At 54.7% G+C, this 22,037-nt stretch overlaps 1 protein-coding gene across 9 annotated transcripts in view; it reads left to right on the top strand.

The window, feature by feature from the left end:
- The window catches only part of Dtx2 (deltex E3 ubiquitin ligase 2), a 30,822-nt gene extending 9,365 nt beyond the window's left edge, over positions 1 to 21,457 (top strand). For 4 of the 9 annotated variants that reach the window (XM_078023857.1, XM_078023859.1, XM_078023858.1 and 1 more), the window contains 9 exons: positions 1,099 to 1,454; positions 3,625 to 4,261; positions 8,772 to 8,920; positions 13,222 to 13,362; positions 16,166 to 16,239; positions 17,674 to 17,832; positions 18,803 to 18,964; positions 19,965 to 20,054; positions 20,828 to 21,457. In XM_078023857.1, coding sequence (XP_077879983.1) covers positions 1,187 to 1,454; positions 3,625 to 4,261; positions 8,772 to 8,920; positions 13,222 to 13,362; positions 16,166 to 16,239; positions 17,674 to 17,832; positions 18,803 to 18,964; positions 19,965 to 20,054; positions 20,828 to 21,055 — 1,908 coding nt within the window. In that variant the 5' untranslated portion in view covers positions 1,099 to 1,186 and the 3' untranslated portion in view covers positions 21,056 to 21,457. Of the gene's footprint in view, positions 1 to 1,098; positions 1,455 to 3,624; positions 4,262 to 8,771; positions 8,921 to 13,221; positions 13,363 to 16,165; positions 16,240 to 17,673; positions 17,833 to 18,802; positions 18,965 to 19,964; positions 20,055 to 20,827 lie in introns of those variants that run through there. The other 5 variants (XM_005328505.5, XM_078023863.1, XM_078023861.1 and 2 more) reach the window with 5 other exon arrangements.
- Positions 21,458 to 22,037: the final 580 nt, after the last annotated feature.

Below are 22,037 nucleotides of genomic sequence, written 5' to 3'. Positions count from 1 at the left end.
GCCATCCTGTCAGCCTAGGGATTAACAGAGACAAGTAATTTTGTATTTGGGGGTTTTCTTTGTATTTTTTTAAAATTTGTTTTTTAATTTTTTTTAGTTGTAGATGGACACAATACCTTTATTTTCTTTATTTACTTTTATGTGGTCCTGAGGATGGAACCCAATGCCTCACACTTGGTAGGCAAGCGCTCTGCCACTGAGCCACAACTCCAGCCCCTTCTTTTGGTATTGTCACTAAGTGTTGGACTCTGTTTTTGTACCAGTGCTCAGGGGCCATCACGATATGGTGTGCTGAAAGACCTTTCTTGGGACAGCTGCAGGTGCATCCTGGTGTCCTCGCCCAGGGCCACTTAGCCGGATTCCAAACTAGGGTGTGTTGGATACCGAGCCCATAGTGAGGCCCCTGCTATGGGCAGCAGCCCTCTGCTGGCCAGCAGGACATGGACCAGCTTCGTGCTTGTGTGTAGCTGCCTGGTCAGTAGAGTTCTTGTCTGTGACAGGTGACTGGGAGAAGCTGTCCTGGGAGAACATTGGTCAAGAAGGCCCATGCATAGGGAGTTGGGTGTGGGAAGGCTGGAAAAGGTGTTTTGATGTTTATCTGGGGTGTCCCTTATGGTCAGTGATGCTGGGGGCACCTGGAGACCTGGAGGAGCCAGACCTGAGCTTCAGCCTCAGGTCTGCCCATGTCCCTGGGGGTCCTGGGCCCCTGGTTCTTCCTGAGACAGAGCTTCCTCATCTATAGTAATAGTGGGTGTTCACTTGTACTCCCTGCACCGGGAGCTCTGGATGCCTCACGCATCATGGGCTTAACCACAAGGATTTGCGGGGACTCAAAAATATAGACAGTGAAAGGATCAACTGAGGATTTGGGTCAGAGGAAAGTCATTGGTAATAAGCTGGGCTAATGATTAGCAACCCAAATTACATCTTCCTATAGGGAAGTAGGCTACCGAAACAACTAGGAATTCATCCTGGCTGACAGAACAGAGACGCATCATGTACTTGCTTATTCACATGCCCCCAGGGAGAAGGCCTGATCCTCAGCGCCAGCCTCAGATGTGCATGAGTAACTAACTGCTGTGACTGTCCTGTTCCCAGGTCTGCTGGAGGCGCCGGGCAATGAACCTGAGACTGCAGCCCAGAGTGGTCTGAAGGCATCGGGGAAGCAGAGGGAGTCCTGGGGAAGATGGCCATGGCCCCAAGCCCTTCCCTGGCACAGGTGTACACCAGCCCTGTGGCAGTGGCTGTGTGGGAATGGCAGGATGGGCTGGGGACCTGGCACCCCTACAGTGCCACCGTCTGTAGCTACATCGAACAACAGTTTGTCCAGCAGAAGGGCCAGCGGTTCGGGCTGGGAAGCCTGGCCCACAGCATCCCTTTAGGCCAGGCTGACCCCTCACTGGCCCCTTATATTATCGACCTCCCCAGTTGGACCCAGTTCCGCCAGGACACTGGTAAGACTTCTGTCTCTGGTACACGTCTGAATGCCTCTTTTGGGCCAGGTGCTGTGCTGTGGGGGTTGTGGATGTGACTCGCAGAGCTTAATCCTACTCCTGAAACAACACTACTGGGGTTTAGGGGCTGTGCGGGAGAACGGCTTCCCCCAGGTGACTCATAGAGGACATGTGCTGTAGGACACGTTGGCCAGTTGCGGCTCACCCTTTCCCCCTGTCTCCCAAACCAGGAATGTCTGCCCTGGCCTTCAGGGCTCTGAGGTCTCTGGCTGGCTGCAGGGAGGTGCTCTGTATGGTGCTGTGAGGGCCTGGAGGTGTGCTTGCTCCTCCGCTCAGTGACTGGACCTGAGCAGGGTACTTTGCTCCTGGGCATTTGTGTTTGCTCCTCTTATTTTGTTTGTGCTGGGAATTGACTCCAGGGACACTTTACCACTGAGCCACATGTCCCCAGCCCTACTTATTTTTATTTGAGACAGGGTCTTGCTAAATTGCTCAGGGCTTCATAAGTTGCTAAGGATGGCTCTGAATTTGGGATCCTCCTCTGCCTCAGCCTCCTGAGTTGCTAGAGTTGCAGTGTGTGCCACCGAGCCCATCTACTTCTGTATTTTTAAATCTGTGATGTGTTTGGATTAGTATTACTGAAAATGGGGCCATCAGCTTCCTTTGGAGCTGTCCCTCTCCCTTTAATCTGTGGTTCTTGATTGGTGTAATTTTTGTTCTCGGGGACATTTGACAGAGTTTAGAGACTTTTTTAGTTTTCATTATTGGGTGGGCAGGGGTTGCTGTCATCTAGTGGGTAGAAACCAGGGACCCTGTTCAGCATCCTAACAGAGCACAAGGCAGGTGGGTGCGGATGACAGTCCCTAGCTTCATGGTGTGCCCAGGAGAACAAAATTTGTTCTTTGGGGCCCACCAGGCCTTTGCCCTGTACAATAAACCCTCGCTCTCTGGGGCCAGGTCTGCACCCAGGCTGAACACAAAATTTGAGAAAGAGAGGACTGATGACACATGGTGGATGGCAGTAGACAACTATGTGTGCTCACCAGGCTGCGAACTGTTAGGTACTGGCTGAGGCCACTTTGAAGTTTCAGCTCGGCCAGTCAGGTCACTGGGACAGACAGACCAACCTATAGAGCAGGAGGACCTTACCATTCCCTGGAAGGACTTTGAACTGTATTCTGAAAGGGGGAGCCATGCTTAGACAGTAGAGTCACATGTGGTTTGGGGGCTAAGGGTGTCCTCACTTCCCCAAAGCTGGGATCCAGGCAAAGGCTAAGGTCAGGAGACTGAATTATCAGAAGGGAATTACTACTTGGCCCTGTGGTACATGTCTATAATCCCAGCAACTCTGGAGGTTGAGGCAGGAGGATTGCAAGTTCAAAGCCAGCCTCAGCAAATTTTCGAGGCCCTAAGCAACTCAGCAAGACCCTGTCTCAAAATAAAAAACTAAAAACAGGCTGGAGATGTGACTCGGTGGTTAAGCACCCTGGATTTAAGCCCTGTACAAAAAAAAAAAAAAAAAAAAAAAATTTTTTTTTGAGGGTTGGGGATGTAACTCAGTGGTACAAGCACATGCTTAGCATGCTTAAGGCTCTGGGTTCAGTCCCCAGCACCAAAAATTATTATTCATTCCAAAAAGCCTTATCAAATCTGAGCCATATTATTTGACCCAAACATCTAGCATTACCTCTTTGCCAAGGAATGTGAATCTCCCTCCCTCTGTCACTTGATCCTTTGGGCCCTAGTTTCTTTACCTAGAGAGCTTTTACACAAACCCATAAAAGAATAGTCAGCATAGCTCAGGGGTGGCACATGCCTATAATCACAGTGGTTTTGGAGGCCGAAACAGGAGAATTGATGGCAAGTTTGAGACCAGCCTCAGCATCTTAGCTGAGGCTATCTCAGAATAGAAAGGGTTGAGATGCAGCTTTACACTGTTGGGTTCAGTCTTCAATAATAGGGGAAAAAAAAGAATAGCCAACACCAATCCTTAGGTACCTGCACTTTATTTTGTTTGGATGTGGGGGTGTATCTAGTGGGATAGCACATGTTTAGCATGCATTTGACCCTGGGTTTGTCCCCAGCTCAAAAAAAAAAAAAAAAAAATGATTCCCTGGGTTTGGGGGTGACTATCCGCTCTGGGTTCATGGGTCCTGCTCCTCTTAAACAGGCACCATGCGGGCTGTGCGCAGGCACCTGTTCCCCCAGCACTCAGCCCCAGGCCGGGGCATCACCTGGGAGTGGCTGAGTGACGACGGCTCCTGGACCGCCTATGAAGCCAGCGTCTGCGACTATCTGGAGCAGCAGGTGGCCAGGGGCAACCAGCTTGTGGACTTGGCTCCCCTGGGCTACAACTACACTGTCAACTATGCCACCCACACGCAAACCAACAAGACGTCCAGCTTTTGCCGGAGCGTGCGGCGCCAGGCAGGGCCGCCTTACCCAGTGACCACTGTCATTGCCCCACCGGGCCACACCGGAGTCGCCTGCTCTTGCCATCAGTGCCTCCACGGCAGCGGAACTGGCCCTGTGTCAGGCCGCTACCGCCACTCCATGACTAACCTCCCTGCGTACCCCGTGCCCCAGGGCTCCCATAGGACCGCTATTGTCTTTGGGGCCCACCAGGCCTTTGCCCCGTACAACAAACCCTCGCTCTCTGGGGCCAGGTCTGCACCCAGGCTGAACACGACCAACCCCTGGGGTGGGGCACCTCCCGCCCTGGGGAGCCAGCCCTTCTTCCGCTCCAGCTTCTCCCATCTGGGACCGCAGCTCCTGCCCCCAGGACCGTCCACTTCAGGTGGAGCCAGGTATCTCATGTTACCGCTGGTCTTTCTGTCCTCCCTTCAGGTCTTGTCGACAGATGGGAAGATGTGGCCGGGTGCCTACCCCCTTGGTTGTCCCTGTTGTATTGTCTTTGCTGTGTCACAGGGTTGCTGAGGTACCATGGTCCTCCATAGCCTGGCATCCCATGGAGCTACCTGACCTTTGATTCTTGAGTCTCATTAGCTGCCACATGGGTTAAAATCAGCAGTTCTTCCATTTCCTCAGGATAAACTGAGTTCTAGACCTTTGACCTGCACTTGTCCCCATGGCTAGTGCTGTCCGTACCCAGCACATTTTCGGTAACTAGGGATGAACTGATTCTCAGTGCCAGGCACCAAAGATGTAGAGAGAGAAGGTATACCTTTGATCCCTAAGCCCACAGTCTAGGTTGCAGGAGAGCCAGGAGCTCAGGGTAAGGAGGAGAATGTTGAAGTATGTGGCTCTGTGGCCACTGGCCACTGGTGGCACTAGTGATACAGCTACCAGATTGGTGCAGTCCAGCCCAGAGTATCTTTTTTTTTTTTTTTTTTTGTACCGGAGATTGAACCTGCAGTCACTTAACCACTGAGCCACATCCCCAGCTCCCCCTTTTTTTTTTTAAATATATATTTTTTTAAGTTATAGTTGGACACAATACCTTTATTTCATCCATTAATTTTTATGTGGTGCTGAGGATCGAACACAGGGCCCTGCTCATGCTAAGCGAGTGCTCTATCGCTGAGCCACAATCCCAGCCCCCCAGCTCCTTTTTTAATGTTTTATTTTGCAACAGTGTCTCTTAAGTCCTTAGGGCCTTGCTAAGTTGCTGAGGCTAGCCTGGAGCTTGGTGATCTTCCTGTCTCAACTTCCAAAGTCACAGAAATTACAGGCATGTGCCACTACATCTGATAGCATTTATATTTTCAAATTGTATTTAATTTTGTGATACTGGGAATTAAACCAAAGTGTGCTCTGTTACTAAGCTATATCCCTAATTCTTTTTTATTTTGAGAAAGGGTCTTGTTGAGTTGCCCAGGCTGGCCTCCAATTTGTGATCCTCCTGTCTCAGCCTCCTGAGTAGATGGGATTATGCTAAACCAGGCACCTCCTGGGGCTTCTTAAATTCTTACAAATTACTTTGAGGCAAATTTGTAAATGGCATTAGAGCTGGGATTCTGGGATTTAGTCAGGTGATTTGTTTCCTTCTCATGGTACAAAGCTCTCATTAGTCTCCCCCTAATATTTGTTGTGGTTTTTGCTCCCCACCCGAGGGCCTCAGACCCTCTTGGCCCTATTGGTGCCGGCTAGGCAAGTGACAAGGAGGAGGTAGCTGGGCCCATGGTGTTTCCCTCTGGTGCTAGGCGGACCTCACATGTCACAGCTTGCCCTGCACCAAAGCCAGGAGGAACCAGGCCAACCTGCTGCTCGGGTGGAGACGCTTCAGAGTGCCTGCCTCCCGGGATGGGTGTGCGTCCTTCTTCCTCCATGGCTGGGGCTGGGAGGGTGTGACTGCACTGTGTGCGCCTCTCTAAGCTTTGGAAAACAAGGCTTGTCCTGGGTCTAGTTTGTAATGTGACCTTCCTTAGTTTCAGGGGCTTGATTAAAAATCTGATCTTTTACCCTAGCAGGCCCGGAGAACGGAGCAATCCTTGGCACCGTGTCCTCCTGGGGCTGTGGTAGAGTCTCAAAGCCAAGTGAATGTCAACAGCACTGGGTGAAAGTTACTTGGCATGTAGAGGGAAGAGGTGGGAGGACAGGCAGTGCAAGTCCAGACCACAGCGAGGGCTGGGGGGAGTCCAAGAGAGAGTCGGTAGCACCTGGGCTGCCTTCTGAGCGAGTGGCAATGCAGGCTGTTAGGGAGCCCATGTCTGTTTTTGGAATGTCTGGGCTACTTTTTTTCCTGCTGCGCTGGGGAGCACACCCAGACCCTGAGCATGCCGGCAAGCGCTCTGCCACTGCCACACCCTCAGTCCCATGTATGTGGTCCTCCATTGCTTCTTGCTCAATCTGAGTGAAACCGGCTGTGTGATTCTTCTCGTGCCCCCAGGAATGTGCAGTAATATGTGGCAGGCTGGGCATTTGTAACTGAGCTGCTGGGTTTAAGTACATTTCCTGGTAGCCGAAGTTTATCCCTTTAAGCACCAAAACTTGTGATGAGGGAGGGTGAAACTGCAACATGTGTCACACACACTCCTATCTTTGTGAGAGAATGACAACTTGCCAACTTGCTTGGCATTTTGATGATTGGGTGGTGATCATGATCAGCATTTATTTTTTTTGGTACTGGGGTTTGAACCCAGGGGTACCTAACTACTGAGCCACATCCCCAGCCCCACCCCTTTTAAAAATATTTAGAGAAAAGGGCTAAATTGCTTTAGGGCCTTATTAAGTGCTAAAGGTTGGCTTTTAGCTCTCAATCCTTCTTCCTCAGCCTCCTGAGCTGCAGGATTGCAGGTTGCTCCACACACACAGCATGATTGGCTGTGGAGCCTGGTGCTGGGTTAGCCCGTGGGCGCTGCCCTCCCTCACCACGTGGCTTGCATCTGCTGTTCTTGCTGCTGCCACCACCACCGCTGTCCTGGCCTGGGAGACGACTCCCCCCTCTGCGTGCTGGCTGGGCATTCTGGCTGTGGCTATCCTTAGGCCTGTGGGATTGGAGACCTGGGTGTAGCGAGAGCCTTGCTTGTAGTTTGCCTTGGGCTTTTGGATAAGTGCTGGTTCTTTTCCATGGTGATTTTCTTCTCTGGATTCAGGAGTTGGGCTGGCCGATTTGTTCCCTTTTGTTCTGATCTTGTTGCTTTGCAGGGTTTACTGAGGGCCTGCCTTTTGTTCCCTCTGCTCCATGGAGACCTGGGTAGCCGGGTGTTTGTGTAGGGCTTAGATTGTGGAGGGCTTGGAATTAGCCGCAGGGAAACTGGAGCTCAGGGGGGTCTTGCATGCCCAGGGCGCACAGCTCACACAGTCGGAGGTGCTGAGGGTTGTGTTTCAGGCCTCACATTCTGGGCTCTTCGTGTGACAGGTGCCTTCTGTGTGCCAGGTTGGCACTGGCTGCCAGTTGAAGGTGGGGTGGGGGTGGAAGAAGCTTTGGATGTCCTTCCCTTCAGCCTCCTCATTCTGCCCCTGAGCCATCTCAGGATGGCGGACAGGTGAATGCACTCTAGTCTGTCCTCCTCCTGCGACTTCCTGAACACAGCAGGAACTTGTGTGGAGGGACTAAAGACAATTGGAGAATTTTCTACAGAACCTGGCTTCCTGGTCTCAAGTTGCTGGAAGCCTCACTGTAGGGTCTCTGCTCTAGGCCTTGGTGATAGAACCAAAAAAAGCAGACTTTCTGCCCAGATGTGCACCTTTCCCTGGGAGGGAGGGCTCCACTTCCTGGGATCTTTCCATAAGGGGAGCAGCCATTTCTGGAGGATATTTGAGCTTGGCCCCTCTAGCCTACTGGGTTCTGACTCATTTGAAGTTGCAGAGTCAAGCTTGGGTTTTTCTGGCCTCTTAGCTGAGGCCGCAGCTCTTTGCTCCCTGGAGAACTGGCCTGGGAAATGAGCAGGAGTCTCAGCGCCTTCACTTAGGAGCCTCAGAGTCATTAGGTGATCACCTTCCTCTAAGAGAGAAGACAGTTGAAGCATCTCAGGAAGGAGCTTGGCTTGCTTATAAGACCTCAGCCCAGGTGGCCAGCTCCCAGTCCTTTTTGCATGATCAGAACACCCTGGCAGGAGCAGAAAATGGCCCAGCAGGATTACCTCCTGATTCTGAGGACAACATGGTTGAGAGATGTTCAAATGAGACGCACGGAGTCGGGGTGCAGCTCAGGGGTGTAGCACTCGCCTGGCCGTGGAGGCCCTGGGTTCCATCCCAACACTACCACTTTATTTTTATTTTTTTAATGATTTTATTCTCTTACATTGCTGAGTAATATTCCATTGTGTATATAAGCCACATTTTTTTTTTAGAGATAAGAGAGGATTTTTTAAAAAATATTTATTTCTTAGTTTTCGGTGGACACAACATCTTTGTTTGTATGTGGTGCTGAGGATCGAACCCGGGCTGCATGCATGCCAGGCAAGCGCGCTACCGCTTGAGGCACATCCCCAGCCCCAAAGCTCACCACTTTAACAAGGTGCTTGATCAAACATTTCTTGATTTGGGTTTGTCTGATCTTTTTCCACGGTTGGACTAAGACATGCATTTTTCAGCAGGAATCCCACAATAACGATGATAAGTCCCTTTGGGAGCATCTTATTGTGGCCTGCAAGATACTGATTTGCCTTGTTACTGGTGGTGATGCCCTCGATCACTAACTAACGTGGTCTCCACCGTGATCTCCGCCGGGCTCCCTGAGATCTTCACTGTAATGAAGCTAGTGAGCTCAGAATGATTCGAGCTCCTCTTTTAGGGTCATCTTTATGGTCTTTGAACTGTTCAAAAAAGAACCCAGGGGCTCCTTCCCTCAGAGGCAGCTGGGGAAGCAAGAAGGTGCCTCGACTCAGTGCGGTTCCCTCCCCTCTTTTCTAGGGAGGCAGTGCCCTGTACTCAGCTTTGCTCTCTTCTTTCCTCCCCAAGTGCCTCCCTTCCCAGCGGTCCCTCCAGCAGCCCTGGGAGCATCCCCGCCACTGTGCCATTGCAGATGCCAAAGCCCAGCAGGGTCCAGCAAGCACTGGCAGGTAGGTGCCCTGAACAGGCTGTTCCCCGCAGGGCTTGGTGGGAAGGATGAGGTGGGGGGGCTTGTCACCTTCTGGGCCCTCAGGTGTATCTAAAGGGGCTCCTTGGGGGATTGCTGCCTCTTTCCGATTGGTGTACCCCTGGGCATGAGCTTGGGTGCCCCCGCCCCTGAGCATTCTAGGGTGGTGGGACCTGATGTGGTGCATTGGTGTGGACCTTTCTCATCCTTTTTAATTTTTGAATTGAATGAGAGTTAGAGCCACCTTTCTGCCCTGAAGTGCTCAAGGCAGGGGCTCTCCAGGGCTCATAAGCCACCTGGTTGTAGCTACATCTCGTCTCCTGGTTCCATGTGTATCATTTGTTGCCTATATATCTTTTTTTTTTTTTTTTTTTTTTTTTTTGGTGGTGCTGGGAATTGGACACAGGGCCTTGTGTATGCCAGACATGCACTCTACCAGCTGAGCTATACCCCCAGCCCTATATGTCTTGATGCTTACTTATATAAAGTCCTTTTACAGTCAGGCCTGGTGGCACCTGCCTGTAATCCCAACTACTTGGGAGGCTGAGGCAGGAGGATCACAAATCCAAAGCTTCAGCAACTTCTCTCCAGCATCACAAAAATAATAAAAGTCTTCTTCTGGGTCTTGAGGCGCCTCTGAGGGCACTCGTAACTTGAGGGAACTGTGAGGTGTGTAAAAGTGCAGGTGTGGCAGTGAACCCCATCATTTGCAACTGGCAGGGGATCGGGTGACAGTTAGGTTTATTGAGTCCTGGTAGCCTGCAGTGTGGGTAGACTTGCCAGGCCTGGTGCAGGGCGGCTATGTGGTGTTGTCATTGGGACAGTGACTCAGAGGAGTGACTGGGGCTCTGGTGCGTGTTCCTGTGTTTGATCCCTAAATAACCCAAGGCATCGGTGAGGAGGCGGAGGCTCGGGGAGTTCAAATCCCTGACGCAGCCCTGGGCTCAGAACCTGGGTTCTTCCCTGTGGTACCAGGTGCTCCTGAGCCTGGTGGAGGAGGTGCTGGACAGGGAAGTGACTGTGGTGTAGAAAGGGGGACTGTGGGTGGCATCAGGGGAGTGGCTTGGGGCACAGGAGGCCCTGGAGCCTCCTGGGGGACACGGGAGGCACCTGGAAAGGGACACTAGAGAAGTGGTAGAAGATGGACAGGGGACTGTAACGGCAGGGAAGCCCGGCAGCCTCTCAGCCCTACTTCCGCTGCTCAGCCATGAGCCTCTTCCCGGCTGAGAGGAAAGAGTGAGCAGACATGCTGACCAGGACTTTCCTGCCCACCTTGGGCCACTCAGCATGGGTGCCATAGGTGAGTCACACACCAACGCTGAGTGCTGCTGTGTGCAGGGATGTCCGTGATGGAAAAGGCCTGACCCCCACAGGCCCAGCTCTGAACTTGGGGTCTTCAGCAGCCGCATCAAGTTCTGCCAGGGTGGCCACTGAGACTGTAATATAGATGTTAAACACCTTTCTTTGTGGCCTTTAGGTTTACCTGAATAGCACTGGCCAACCCCTTCTATACCTTTTTTTTTTTTTAAATTAGGATTTTGTTAGGTTGCTGAGGCTGGCCTCAAACTAGTGGTCCTCTTGCCCTCAGCCTCCTGAGTTGTTGGGATTATAGGTGTGCACCACGACACTAGGCTCGTTTTTATTTTTTTGTGGTTCTGGGCATGGAACTCAGGGCCTCACACATTCTAGACTGGTAGGGAAACAGACCCCCACAGTTCAGGAAGTTGGTTCCAGGTAGGAAATAAGGAGATACTGGAGCCTGTTGCCACATTGCCACCTCTCAGTGGTTGATACCTTTTGGTGGGACCATTTTCTGGGCCACCAGGGAATGAGAGGACCCCAACCGGCCTCCAAGAATCAAGGGCTGGATTCCTGAATGTGCCATGCCTGGCTGCAGGGAGGTGAGCATTTGGGGACTGGTCTTGCAGGCCGGTTTGTAACCACTTCTGTGTGGGATGAAGGAGCTGTGCCTCCAAGTGGGATGGGGGTGGAGCCTGTGAAAGACGAGTAAGTGGCATCTGTCCCAGTGGCCTGCGGCTTACACTCCTGTTAGGAACTTGCCCAAGACCAGCCAGCAAGAGGTGACCCTGGGCTTGAACCTGGTGGAGAGGCCAGAGTGGAAGGAGGACAGGTTGGATCTCAGCCCTGGCCACTAGGTGAAAGGCTGACCTCTGGTGTCGGGAAGGCAGTGTGTGCAGTTGTGGAGAGTAGAAATGGGAGCTCAGGCTCAAGGGCCTCTCCACTGAGGGGGCTGTGCCGAGTCCTGCTGCTGAGGAAGATGCAGAGGCCCCTGCCTGGGCGGCCCCCAGTCCTGCCCGCTGCTTGCTGCTGCTGTGATGAGTTGAGTCTGTGGGTTTGGGGTGGTTTTCAGACCTTTCTCTAGAAGGCAGAGCCACAGGGCAGGGGCTGCCTTCTCTCCAGGTGTGGTGTCGAGCCTTCCTTCCTTGTTGGTGACTAGAGTGTGTGGGGCTAGGTCCTATGGTGACAGGGGAGGAGTGTTGCGATGCTGGCTTCCTGGGGGCTGCCAGTGGTGGCCCTGGGATGCCTTCATTCCTTAGCTGACACGTGGTGTGCCTCCTAGGACTGTGCCCTGGGTGCTAGCAATGGTCGTCAGCAGAGCTGCTCACCCCGTGGTGTGCGTGCTTAGGGGAAGTGGTCAGCTGGAGCGAGTGATTCAGATGGTGAAGAAGTGAGAAGGAAAGCAAAGCAGGCACAGGTGTAGAGTTGGAGGAGGACATGGTCCCTCCCCATAAAGGGTCAGAGAAAGCCTAAGGCCTGCAGAGGTGGCACTTCAGAGATCTGAGTGAAGAGGGACATGTTTAGTCAGAGGACGCTGTCCATCCAGAGATGTTTCTCTAAGGGAAACCACCTGTCCCTGCTCCCAACCTCTTTCTGACACCTGTGCCTGTTCGTCATTCTGTCTACCTGACATTCTGTTCCCCGGGGAATACATTTGAGCCCAGGAACAGTCTCAGCTTGTGGTGGCATTGCAGTGACAGCAGGAAGTGGGTCAGCTCGGGCATCTGGCCCCAGTGTGCGCCTGGGTCTTCTGTGGTGCAAGTGCTTCCTGCTGAATAGCTACTACGGTAACCCTTCCCTCATTTGGCTGTGCTGTCCAGCAGGTGGCTAGCCTTTGCCTCTGTCCCTGACTGGGCACATTTGCCAGGTAGGGAGTTTTGATCTTGTCATGAGGCCACAGTGGCTGGCCTGGCTACTCCTCGCACCTCTGAATCACCTGGTGGGGGGCATCACTATCTGTCCCAACCTATCCTGGAGAGGAATGGGGTCCAGGAAGGAGGTGCCCCTGGTACCCTGCTATGCCCAGTGCCTGAGCCAGGTTTCAAGGACAGGGAAAACCACTCTCTAGTGTGGCTGAGAAGCCCAGAGCTTCTTTCCTCTGGGGAGAAGGTGCTTTTGAGCCAGACTAATCAGTGACAGGGAGTGGACAGAGGGGTAGGCGAGGGTGTGGCGGGAATGAAGACCTCTAGCAGATCAGTGTGTCCCATGCAGTGTTGAGTCATCAGAGAGTAGGAAGGGGACAGCGTGAGGGAGGGTCCAGCTGGGCAGAGAGGCACATGCATCTCCGCCCTGCTACCTGCTGCAGCTCCTCGCAGTGGCACCCGGGAAGGAACCCACTGCTAGGAGCTGGGGGGGTCACCTCAGTTTGGAAGCAGTCCAGAGGGGGGTGTCCTGCCTCCGCCATGTCTCCAGACCATGTCACTAGGTTTGCCAGGTGGGGCAGAGAAAGCAGAAATAGCCCACAGAAGACAGGATGACTGAAGGCAGGAGGGTGTGGCCAGGCCCAGAGGCCCCATGCGAGACTAGTCCTTGTCACCAGCCCTGCTCAGGAGGCAGTTTCCGCAGCCTGGCTGCACCCTGCCACATTGCCGCAGCACCTGCCCCTCCTGAGCCTGGCACTGCCCAGAACTGCCGAGGAGGCTTCTTGGGTGGTGATCTCCCCTCTGCTCTTCTAGAGCAAGTGGCCGCTCCCTGCACGCTCTGGGTACAGGCTATGAAGTTGCTTGGCAGACACCTGGGGACTTTTGGGCCAGGGCTCTGGTGAGCCGGGCCATTTCACCAGCTCTCCCTGGTTCCTGGTCTGGAACTTGTTCCTGCAGCACAGGGAGCTCCTTCTAGAGGCCAGGCTCTCCAGAGATCCTGCAGGTCCTGATGGCCATTTGTGGTGCTGCCACCTCCGACTCAGCAGGGTTTGTGAAGGTCACCTGCTGAAAGCCTCCTAACATTTCTCCCCCTCTCTGCATGTCTGATCTCGCACCCGTGCAGGCATGACGAGTGTGCTGATGTCAGCCATTGGACTCCCTGTGTGTCTTAGCCGCGCACCCCAGCCCGCCAGCCCTCCCGCCTCCTGTTTGGCCTCTAAAAGCCACAGCTCAGTTAAGAGACTGAGGAAAGTGTCCGTGAAAGGTAGTTCCTATTCACAAATGCTCTCTGGCCTCTGCTAAGCCTCCTCCGAGTCTTGCTGCCTCTGGCTCTCTGTGTCGATTTCTTCTTTAACCTCCATGGCCCTTCTCCCTTCCTGTGGCCCTTCTCCCTGCCCTCGCCTGGCAACAGAGGTGGCTCCTGGGAATCTGAGGTTCCCAGCACAGTCGAAGTGAGAGGGGCTTGTTCATGAGGACCTGTAACTTTGCAAACCTCAAGGTGTGGATGAGGCATAGCTTGGGATTCTGGGGTGACTGTTTTTCCATGGGGCCAGTGTATGTATCAAGAAAGGCCCTCAAGTCTGGTGCAGTGACACGGGCCTGTAATCCCAGCGGCAGGGGTGGCTGATGAGATAGGACAATTGCGAGTTCAAAGCCAGCCTCAGCAACAGCAAGGTGCTAAGCAACTCAGTGAGACCCCGCCCCTAAATAAAATACAAAGTAGGGCTGGGGGATGTGCTCAGTGGTCGAGTGACCCTGGTTCCAATCCCCAGTACCAAAAAAATTTTAAAAAGGCCCTCAAAGTAGCTGTCGGGTTTGCTGCCCATGTGGGTTCCCCTGGTGACCACTGCCCTGTCCATCATGTGGCCCGGGCAAAAGGGGTTTCATAGCTACAGAAGGTGCTGGGAATTTTAACAAAGTTTGCGTGGAGGAGCTTGTGGCAGTTCTGCGCTGTTCTAAGCTGGACAGTGGAATCGCAGATGGCGTTCTTGATGGTGCCATGCTGGACAGGGGCCTGGGCTGCAGCCCTGTCAGCCTACCTTTAGTCTCGGCTCTTGCCTACATTAGCCTCCTGAGCTCACGCAAGTTTCTCCATTCATGAGGTGGCACCTCCTGCTAGGTGGGTTGGGAACAGGAAGGACATGTAAAGTGCTTGGCACATGCCAACAGTGGCAGTCGTGAGATGTGGAGGTGTGCCCGGGAAAAGAGCTGGTTTTGGGGTCCTGAGCCCCAGTCCTGGACTCTGTGCGTGCTGCTTTCGCTCTGCCTTGGTGGAGGTGAAACTGGGCAGGGTGACTGGTGACCTCCAGGGCAACCAGTTGCCTGGGAAGAGCACAGGCTCTCAGTAGATCCTGTGGTGTTCTGAGTCCAGATGTGCCTTCCCCGGGGTTGATGGGCTCCTGGTCGGCCCTGGTTGAGAACCATGGCTAGTGGGAGCTCCCTTTGGTTTTGAAAGGCTGCCTGGTGAGCTGGGCCAGGTGCTGGTCCTGGCAGAGGGGTCCCTGGCTCTCCTGGAGCCTTCTGAGGCCACTGGGCTTTTCAAGACAGAAGACTCCCCTCAGTCAGCGGACGTCCTAACTTCCAGGATGGCCTCCCTGTGCCTGTGGCTGGGCTCTCACCAGAGCCATCAAATGGGCTTTGGAAGTCTTGGGAAGGGTGTCGAAGGAGGTTTTAGGGGAGGTGTGTGGATGGGCTGCTAAGTTGTGTGCATGGGGTGTGTGGTGTGTGTAGGACACTTGTGTATATAGGGCATGTATAGGGTATATATGGATGCATGTGGGTATATATGGGTTACATATAGGTGTGGGGGATGTGTGTGGATGCATGTGATTGCATGTGGGCATACGAGTGTGTAAGGTATGTAGGTATATGGTACATGCGTGTGTATGAGACACGGGTATATGGGTACATGGTTATGCATAGGGTGCATGTGGAAGCCTGTGGGTGTGGGTGTGCATGGGGTGGGGATGGGGGCTATGTGGGTGTGTAACCGTGTGTCTGGGACTCCTTTGCTGGTGGCAGCCCCCTGCTGCTTTAGCTTACTAGGTGTGGGACTTCTCCATTTGTAGCTGAGGAGGCTGCGCCTCTGAGGTGGTGGGATGTGGTCATAGCCAGAGAGTCAGAATCAAGTCACTGATTCTGGCCTCTGCTCCTCCAAGTCACCTTCCCAAATAGTCATGAGCCCTCATATTTCTAAGTGTTTGAGGCCACAGGCTGAGTGCCATGCACTTAGGTTCAAACCAGGAGACCCTTCCCTCCTGGACTCAGGGACCAGGAACCCTAGTGTGACCTTGAGGCAGAATGGGGAGCCCCGACAGGTCTTTGGCAGGACTGTGCTGCCTCCCCATGTCTTAGGCTCCTGCTGAAGGCTTGGCCGCCCTCTGATTGTCCCTATTGCCTCGGGGAGCTGCTGTGCTGATGCTGCCATTGCAGGGCCTCATGTCCCTCTTGCAGAGTCTCCCAACTCTGCCTTGCATGTGTACAACCTGAGCTGCCAGCAGCCAGCATATGTCTCCCTGTGTTCCAGCTGCTTTCTAGAGTCACTTAGCTTGGAGCTGAGTAGGCATGTGACTGAGACCCCCCCCCAGTTCTGAGGCAGGTGGTGCACTGTAACAGCGTCAGTGCACCTGTCATTTGCAGTGTGCAGACCTATAAGATACCACATGGGCTGACCTGGTGCATTTTCACCCAAGAGTGGTGGAAGCGGAGTAAACAACACTGCCGAAGCTTCTCTGGGGTGGTTCGTCAGACATTTTTGGCATTCTCAGAGGGGCCTGGGTCTGATTGCCTGGGATGCAACTTGGGGAGTTGCGAGGTGCTGCTCTGTTTTTGCTCCTCTGCCTCCTCCATGCCACGCCCCAGGCCAGGTTGGGCCTTGAGGGTGGTCTAGGCGGGGCTGCAGGCCGCCCTGTGCCTACTCAGGCTGTTCTGGCTTGCCTGCTAACCTTCCATCTTGGCCCCTAACATTTCTTCCTGGCAGCCTGGGCTTCGCCTATCTGCCTTCCTCCCCGCATTGCTCTCCTCTGCTTGGGTGCCTGGGACAGCGCTCACCTTCTCGTCTCTTGCAGAAGGGTCTCCAAAGCCAGAGCCCGAGCAAGTGATCAGAAGCTATACCGAGGAGTTGAAGACACCCCCAGACGAGGTACGTGTCCTGCGAGCCACACCACTGCTGTTCAGTTTGCAGACAAGAATGGACTTCTGCCGAAGGGTCCCTGGCCACACTCAGCCCATGGGGGACCTCCCCAGAGTCTCTGGAGTGTGCGTCAGGCTCCAGGTCTAGTGCCAACCCCACGCCTCCCAAGGGAGGTGGGCATGATTGGGACAAGGCAGCCAGGGATCCAGGGGCCTGCGTCATTCCCACCTCACAGAAGTGTTTGCTTGAGCCCTGCTCTCAGCACAGACCTGAGTAATGCAGGCCATCCCTGGGGCCAGGGGGCTCGAGGTAAGGCTTGGACACGAGACGAGGCTTGGACACATTGGCCTCACTCCCCTCAGGCTGCCACTGGTGCAGGAGTGAGGTGGCCTTATCCAGGTGACACTTGCTTTTCTGACTGGTAGTGCTGGTGAGGGATGTTCCAAAACATGGAAACAAAACCCCACTCTGCTGAGCTACGCCTTGGGGGCTCTGGCACTACTTTCCTCTTGGAGGTACTGGAGTGGGGTTAAAGCTAGGCTGAGCACTGTGGCTCACTCCTGCAATCCCAGCAGCTCGGGAAGCTGAGGCAAGAGGATCAAGAGTTCAAAGCTAGCCTCAGCAACTTAGCAAGGCCCTAAGCAACTCAGCGAGACCCTGTCTCTAAATAAAAAATATAAAGAGGGCCAGTGCTAGGGTTGTGGCTCAGTGATAGAGCACTTGCCTAGCATGTGAGAGGCCCTGGGTTCGATCCTCAGAACCACATTTTAAAAAAAAAGAAGAAGAAGAAAATAAATAAATAAAGTCATTGTGTCCAACTACAATTAAAAAACATAAAAAAAGCTGGGGGATCGAGGTTGTGGATCAGTAGTGGAGTGCTTGCCTAGCATATGTTAGGCACTGGGTTCAATTTTCAGCACCAAATAAAATAATTAAAGATATGTCCATCTACAGCTCACACACACACACACACACACACACACACACACACACGGCTCAGTGGTTAAGCACCCCCGGATTCAATCCTTGGTACCAAAAAAAGCAAACCAAAAACTCTTCAGCAGGCCCTGGCTCACAGGGTACCTCCACTCCTGAGCACAGTGGTCAAGATCTGGCTCTGACCCTGCCCTGGTCTCATCTCTTACTTGTGCTGGCCTGGTGTCCCCTGAAGCTGCACGTCTTATTCCATGTTTTGGAACATCCCTGCTTGTCTATCTCACAGTTTCTGTGTCCTTTTTAAAAAGGCCAGCTCCCAGCTTCCCCTTCTTCTGTCCTCCCGTCTGGCTGTTTTCATTGTCCTTCTGGGCCAGGCTCTGGTCAGCCCTTTGTAGGCACATGTCACAGTGATTGACCCCAGCTGTGGTGTTTCTGCCTTTCCCTCCCAGCCTGGCCCCTTGTGGCCTGGCCAGCTGTTGGCGAGCTCACCCTGTCTGCTCCCTGCAGGACTGCATCATCTGCATGGAGAAGCTGTGCGGGGTGTCTGGCTATGGCGACGTGACTGACAGCAAGACCCTAGGGCCTGTGGCCGTGGGCCGCCTCACCAAGTGCAGCCATACCTTCCACCTGCTGTGTCTGCTGGCCATGTACTGCAACGGGAACAAGGTGTCCATGGTGGCCCAGGGGCGGGTAGAGGTGACCTGCTCCCGCAGCCTTAGTCCTGGCATGCTGGCTCTGAGTAGGAAGCTGGGCAGAACAGCTCTGAGATGTCTGCAGTCCTCGCACTGCAGCAGGAGGAGGGTCGGCTGCTAGGCCTGGGTAGCAAGCGTGGTATTGCTCCTGGAAAGTTAGTCAAGCCCTGGAGCCGGCCTGGAGACCATTGTGAAGGCCTGGCCAGCTCTCCTAGGCCTGCCATGTGCTTTAGGAAGGAAACCAACTCCTGCAGCCAGCTCAGGGAGAGATCCTGGGCTCCTCCTACAGCAGACTCATGTTAACCCTCCCACTTCCAGGCACCTCACATCTTCTTTGTGATGTTCCTCTGCAGTCAGGCCTGTGCTTATGAAGAAAAGGCCCAGGGAGGGGAACATGCCCAGGTGGTGCAGAGCCAGGCCCCTGATTCAGGGTCCTGTTCCACTCTACAGGGGAAGGGTCCCACTCAGGCTATCAGTGGCTGACCCCTGGCTGCTGTTCCTGTAGAGGGGTTTAGCCAGCGTGAGCAGGGGTTGGGAGGACAGTGGAAACTAAGTCACATGATGGCCATTTGGTCATGCCTGGGCCCTGTTCGCAGTGTCCTGTCCGTCATGTAGCGTCCTGCATGCAGCTCATCATCAGTTGCAGGATTTTCTGTATGGTTCCAAAGGTGACTGGACTAGAGACTTGCTCCTGACCCTGATTTTCCTACCCAATGCCAGTCTCCTGAACTTACCCTTTGAATAAGAGCAGCGTGAGGAGTTGTGGTGTAGAACTTCCCTTTTGAGCCTGAGCTGCTGGAGTTCAGGTCCTCTGAGAGGAGGCTGCCTGGGCACCCTGTGAGCCATGCCAGCTTCTCCCTGGTGACCTCCTCCCGCCGAGGCAGTGGCTGGCTGACCAGTTTGGTTGGGCCGCTGGCTCAGTCTGCTGTGTCTTACTGTCTTAGGATGGGAGCCTGCAGTGTCCTTCCTGCAAAACCATCTATGGGGAGAAGACCGGGACCCAGCCCCGGGGGAAGATGGAGGTTTTCAGGTTCCAGGTGTCACTGCCTGGCCACGAGGACTGCGGGACGATACTCATAGTTTACAACATTCCTCACGGCATCCAGGTAAGGGGCCACCTCAGGAGGGGTCAGTCACACCCAAGTGCTGTTCTCCTGCCCCACCCCGGGGATGGGGTACCAGGGTCCCTGCTGCCAGCCCCAGACTCCCTGCTTCCTTGAGGCTGGGGCCAGGGAGGCAGAACGCAAAAGCAACAGTGCTGGGGACTGTGGCTGTGGAGGAAAGCAGTAGCCCTCTGTCCTTCCTCCGAGCACAGAAGGCCTCCTGGAGGAGGGGTCATTCCAGCTGGACTTGGGCTGGTTGGAGGACAAGGCAGACAGCAAGAGGAGCAGTGCTGAGGAGCTGCGGAGCCCCCTGCAGGCACCAGGGAGTGGGGTGGGGCCCTGTTCCTGAGAGATCTACTCAGTGACCACTAAGCCTGGGCTGGACGTGGCAGGGCCAAGGCTGGATTTCAGGAATGCAAGCACAGGTCCTAGAGGAAAGCCTGGGCCAGGGCCTGTCTCAACCTAGGGCAGGAGTAGCTGGAGCCAGATGAGGTCTGCTGTGTGGAGCCTTGGTGAATCCGTGCTCTCCCCCGACCAGGTTTCCTATCTTGTGATCAGGTCAGCACCTCTGAGGGAGGGGACTGAGTTGTATGCGGTGGAGGGCAGGAGGTTGTCACCATCCCTCCCCTGCCACACTACTCCAGCCAGTTCTTGGAGCAAGGTGCCACCCAGTGAGCATGTGGAGGGGTGCCCTCAGGGTCACAAAGAAAGATCCGAGGAAACCCAGTGCTTAGAGCATCCCCAGAGCAGAAGAGGGTCAGTCCTGGCTCTTGCAGGGTAGAAGTGGCAGTGGTGATGCCAGACAGATTGGCGCAGGCTCAAGGGAGGGCGTTCATGGGGGAGGCCACATTCACTTTGGGTCTTTGAGGGACCAGAGTCATTGGGTCACTTGAGCTGGCCAGGAAGGCTGGAGCATGAGCCTGGGCTTCCGTGTCCTGTGAGCCTCTGCAGCTGTCCATGGCCACCCACAGCTCTCACATCTTGGCATCTGTTCCTTTTTCAGGGCCCTGAGCACCCCAATCCAGGAAAGCCGTTCACTGCCAGAGGGTTTCCCCGCCAGTGCTACCTTCCAGACAACGCCCAGGGCCGCAAGGTGAAGACCCGTTGCCCCTATCGCCCCATCACCTTAATGTGGCAGAAGATGGGGCCCACTGGGACCCCCAGGGAGTGGGCCAGCAGGGGTGGGCCACTCTGTTTGCCACTCCTTTCCAAAGCATTGCTGTGGATCCAGGAAGAAGCCAGGAAGAAGAGGCTAGGGCACTTGCTTAGTCAGGACGGCCTGCACCCAGGGTGGGATGGGGTCAGATGGCTGGTTCCTCTGTCTGCACTGAGACCTGAACAGGGACTGTGCAGCTATGAGAAAGTCTGGAAGCACCTTCCAGGCAGATAGAACAGCTGAGCCCAGGCAGGAGCCAGCCCCCAGCGGGAGGCGACGGGATGCTGGGCCTGGCTGCCTTCTAGGCATGCTTTGGGAGGGTCCTCCAGTTTGAGAAAGTGCTCTGGCTGCTGGGAGGTGTGTACTGGACTCTATTTCTTTATTTTTGTGCTGCTGGGAGTCGGGCTAGGACCTCACATAGGCTAGGCCTGAGCTGCACCCCAACCTCGAGGCTGGGCTCTTCCGTGGCTGAATGGGGAGAGCAGGAGGGCAGAGTGGCTGCAGAGTGGTGGTGGCTGCCGAGGTGGGGAGGGCAGGGCTATGGCCAGGACCCACGGGAGACCCTGTGGGGCCGTCCCATCAGCAGTTGGAGTTCTAGGGGCCCCATAGATGGGATCCAGGGCTGGGCCTGGGTGAGCTCATCTCCGGCGAGAGCGGAGGGGCAGGGCCTGAGGGGCGCCACTCATGGGCCCTCCCTTCTCCTCTGGCAGGTCTTGGAGCTCTTGAAGGTGGCCTGGAAGAGGAGACTGATCTTCACAGTTGGAACGTCCAGCACCACGGGCGAGACTGACACCGTGGTGTGGAACGAGATCCACCACAAGACAGAGATGGACCGCAACGTGACAGGCCATGGCTACCCCGACCCCAACTACCTGCAGAATGTGCTGGCCGAGCTGGCCGCCCAGGGGGTGACCGAGGACTGCCTGGAGCAGCAGTGACCCACCAATCCCCCATGGCCACCTGGCAGCTGCCCAGCCCCATGGCTGCCCGGGCTGCCCCTGGGTGGCGGGCAGGAACGTGCCTTTGCTGAGAGGCCAGAACCTTTGTGGGGCACACGTGTGCCAGGGTGCGAGGGGCCAGGCTTGTGCCTGCCCTCCCCCTCCTAGTGGGGGAGTTCTGTGGGAGTCGGCAGCCCTGGGGCCTTGTCCTTGTGGGGGCCAAGATGCAGCTACCTCAGTGCAGGGACAGGCCCTGGGACTCTGGAGGACAGCCCTGGGCCCCAGCGCCCAGGCCTGGCGTGGGGTGAGTGTAGACCACCCTTCCTTGGCTGGACAGGCGTGGGTTCTGAGTCAGCTTCTTATACCTCAGATTTTGTTTGCAATAAAGGCCTTGTAGCCAAAGTCCACAGGCTCTTAGTGTTTGTAGCAGATGCAAGTGTGTGAGGGGGGTCTGCCCCCCATGCACAGGCCCTGTGCATGTCCACTGCGCCAGGACGTCATGCGTACTGCTTGTTCAGCTCCCATCTGGTAAAGGGCGATCTGCAGGAGCTGGGGAGCCCGTGGCACCCTGTCCTGCACAGCCGCTCATCCACAATGGCCCTGGTTTACAAAACACTGGTCAGGTGCTGCTGTCTCTGGGTTATAGATGAGGACACAGAGGGTCAAAGTTTCAGTTACTGGCCAAGGCGGAGCACCAGCCAGAAAGTCTTGAGGCCCATCCTCTCAGTCTTGACCCCTGTGAGGGAAGGAGCAGATGTCCCCAGTCAAGGAAATCTGTCCCCAGTTAAGGGACAAGCAGAGCCACATTATGACTATGGTGGACTAGAGGCACTTTTGTCTTTGTGAGCCCTTTGTAATCCCAGTTACTCAGGAGGCTGAGGCAGGAGGATCTCAAGTTCAAGCCCAGCCTGGGCAACTTGGGGAGAACCTGGGTGTAGGTCAGTGGTAATGTACACATGAGTTCAGTCCCTGGTACAGCAAA

The sequence above is a fragment of the Ictidomys tridecemlineatus genome, chromosome 10, assembly GCF_052094955.1.
Source record: "Ictidomys tridecemlineatus isolate mIctTri1 chromosome 10, mIctTri1.hap1, whole genome shotgun sequence".
In the NCBI taxonomy this organism is placed as follows: Eukaryota; Metazoa; Chordata; class Mammalia; order Rodentia; family Sciuridae; genus Ictidomys; species Ictidomys tridecemlineatus.
Note: the sequence above shows the minus strand (reverse complement) of the source record. Positions and strands in the feature narration are given on the sequence as shown.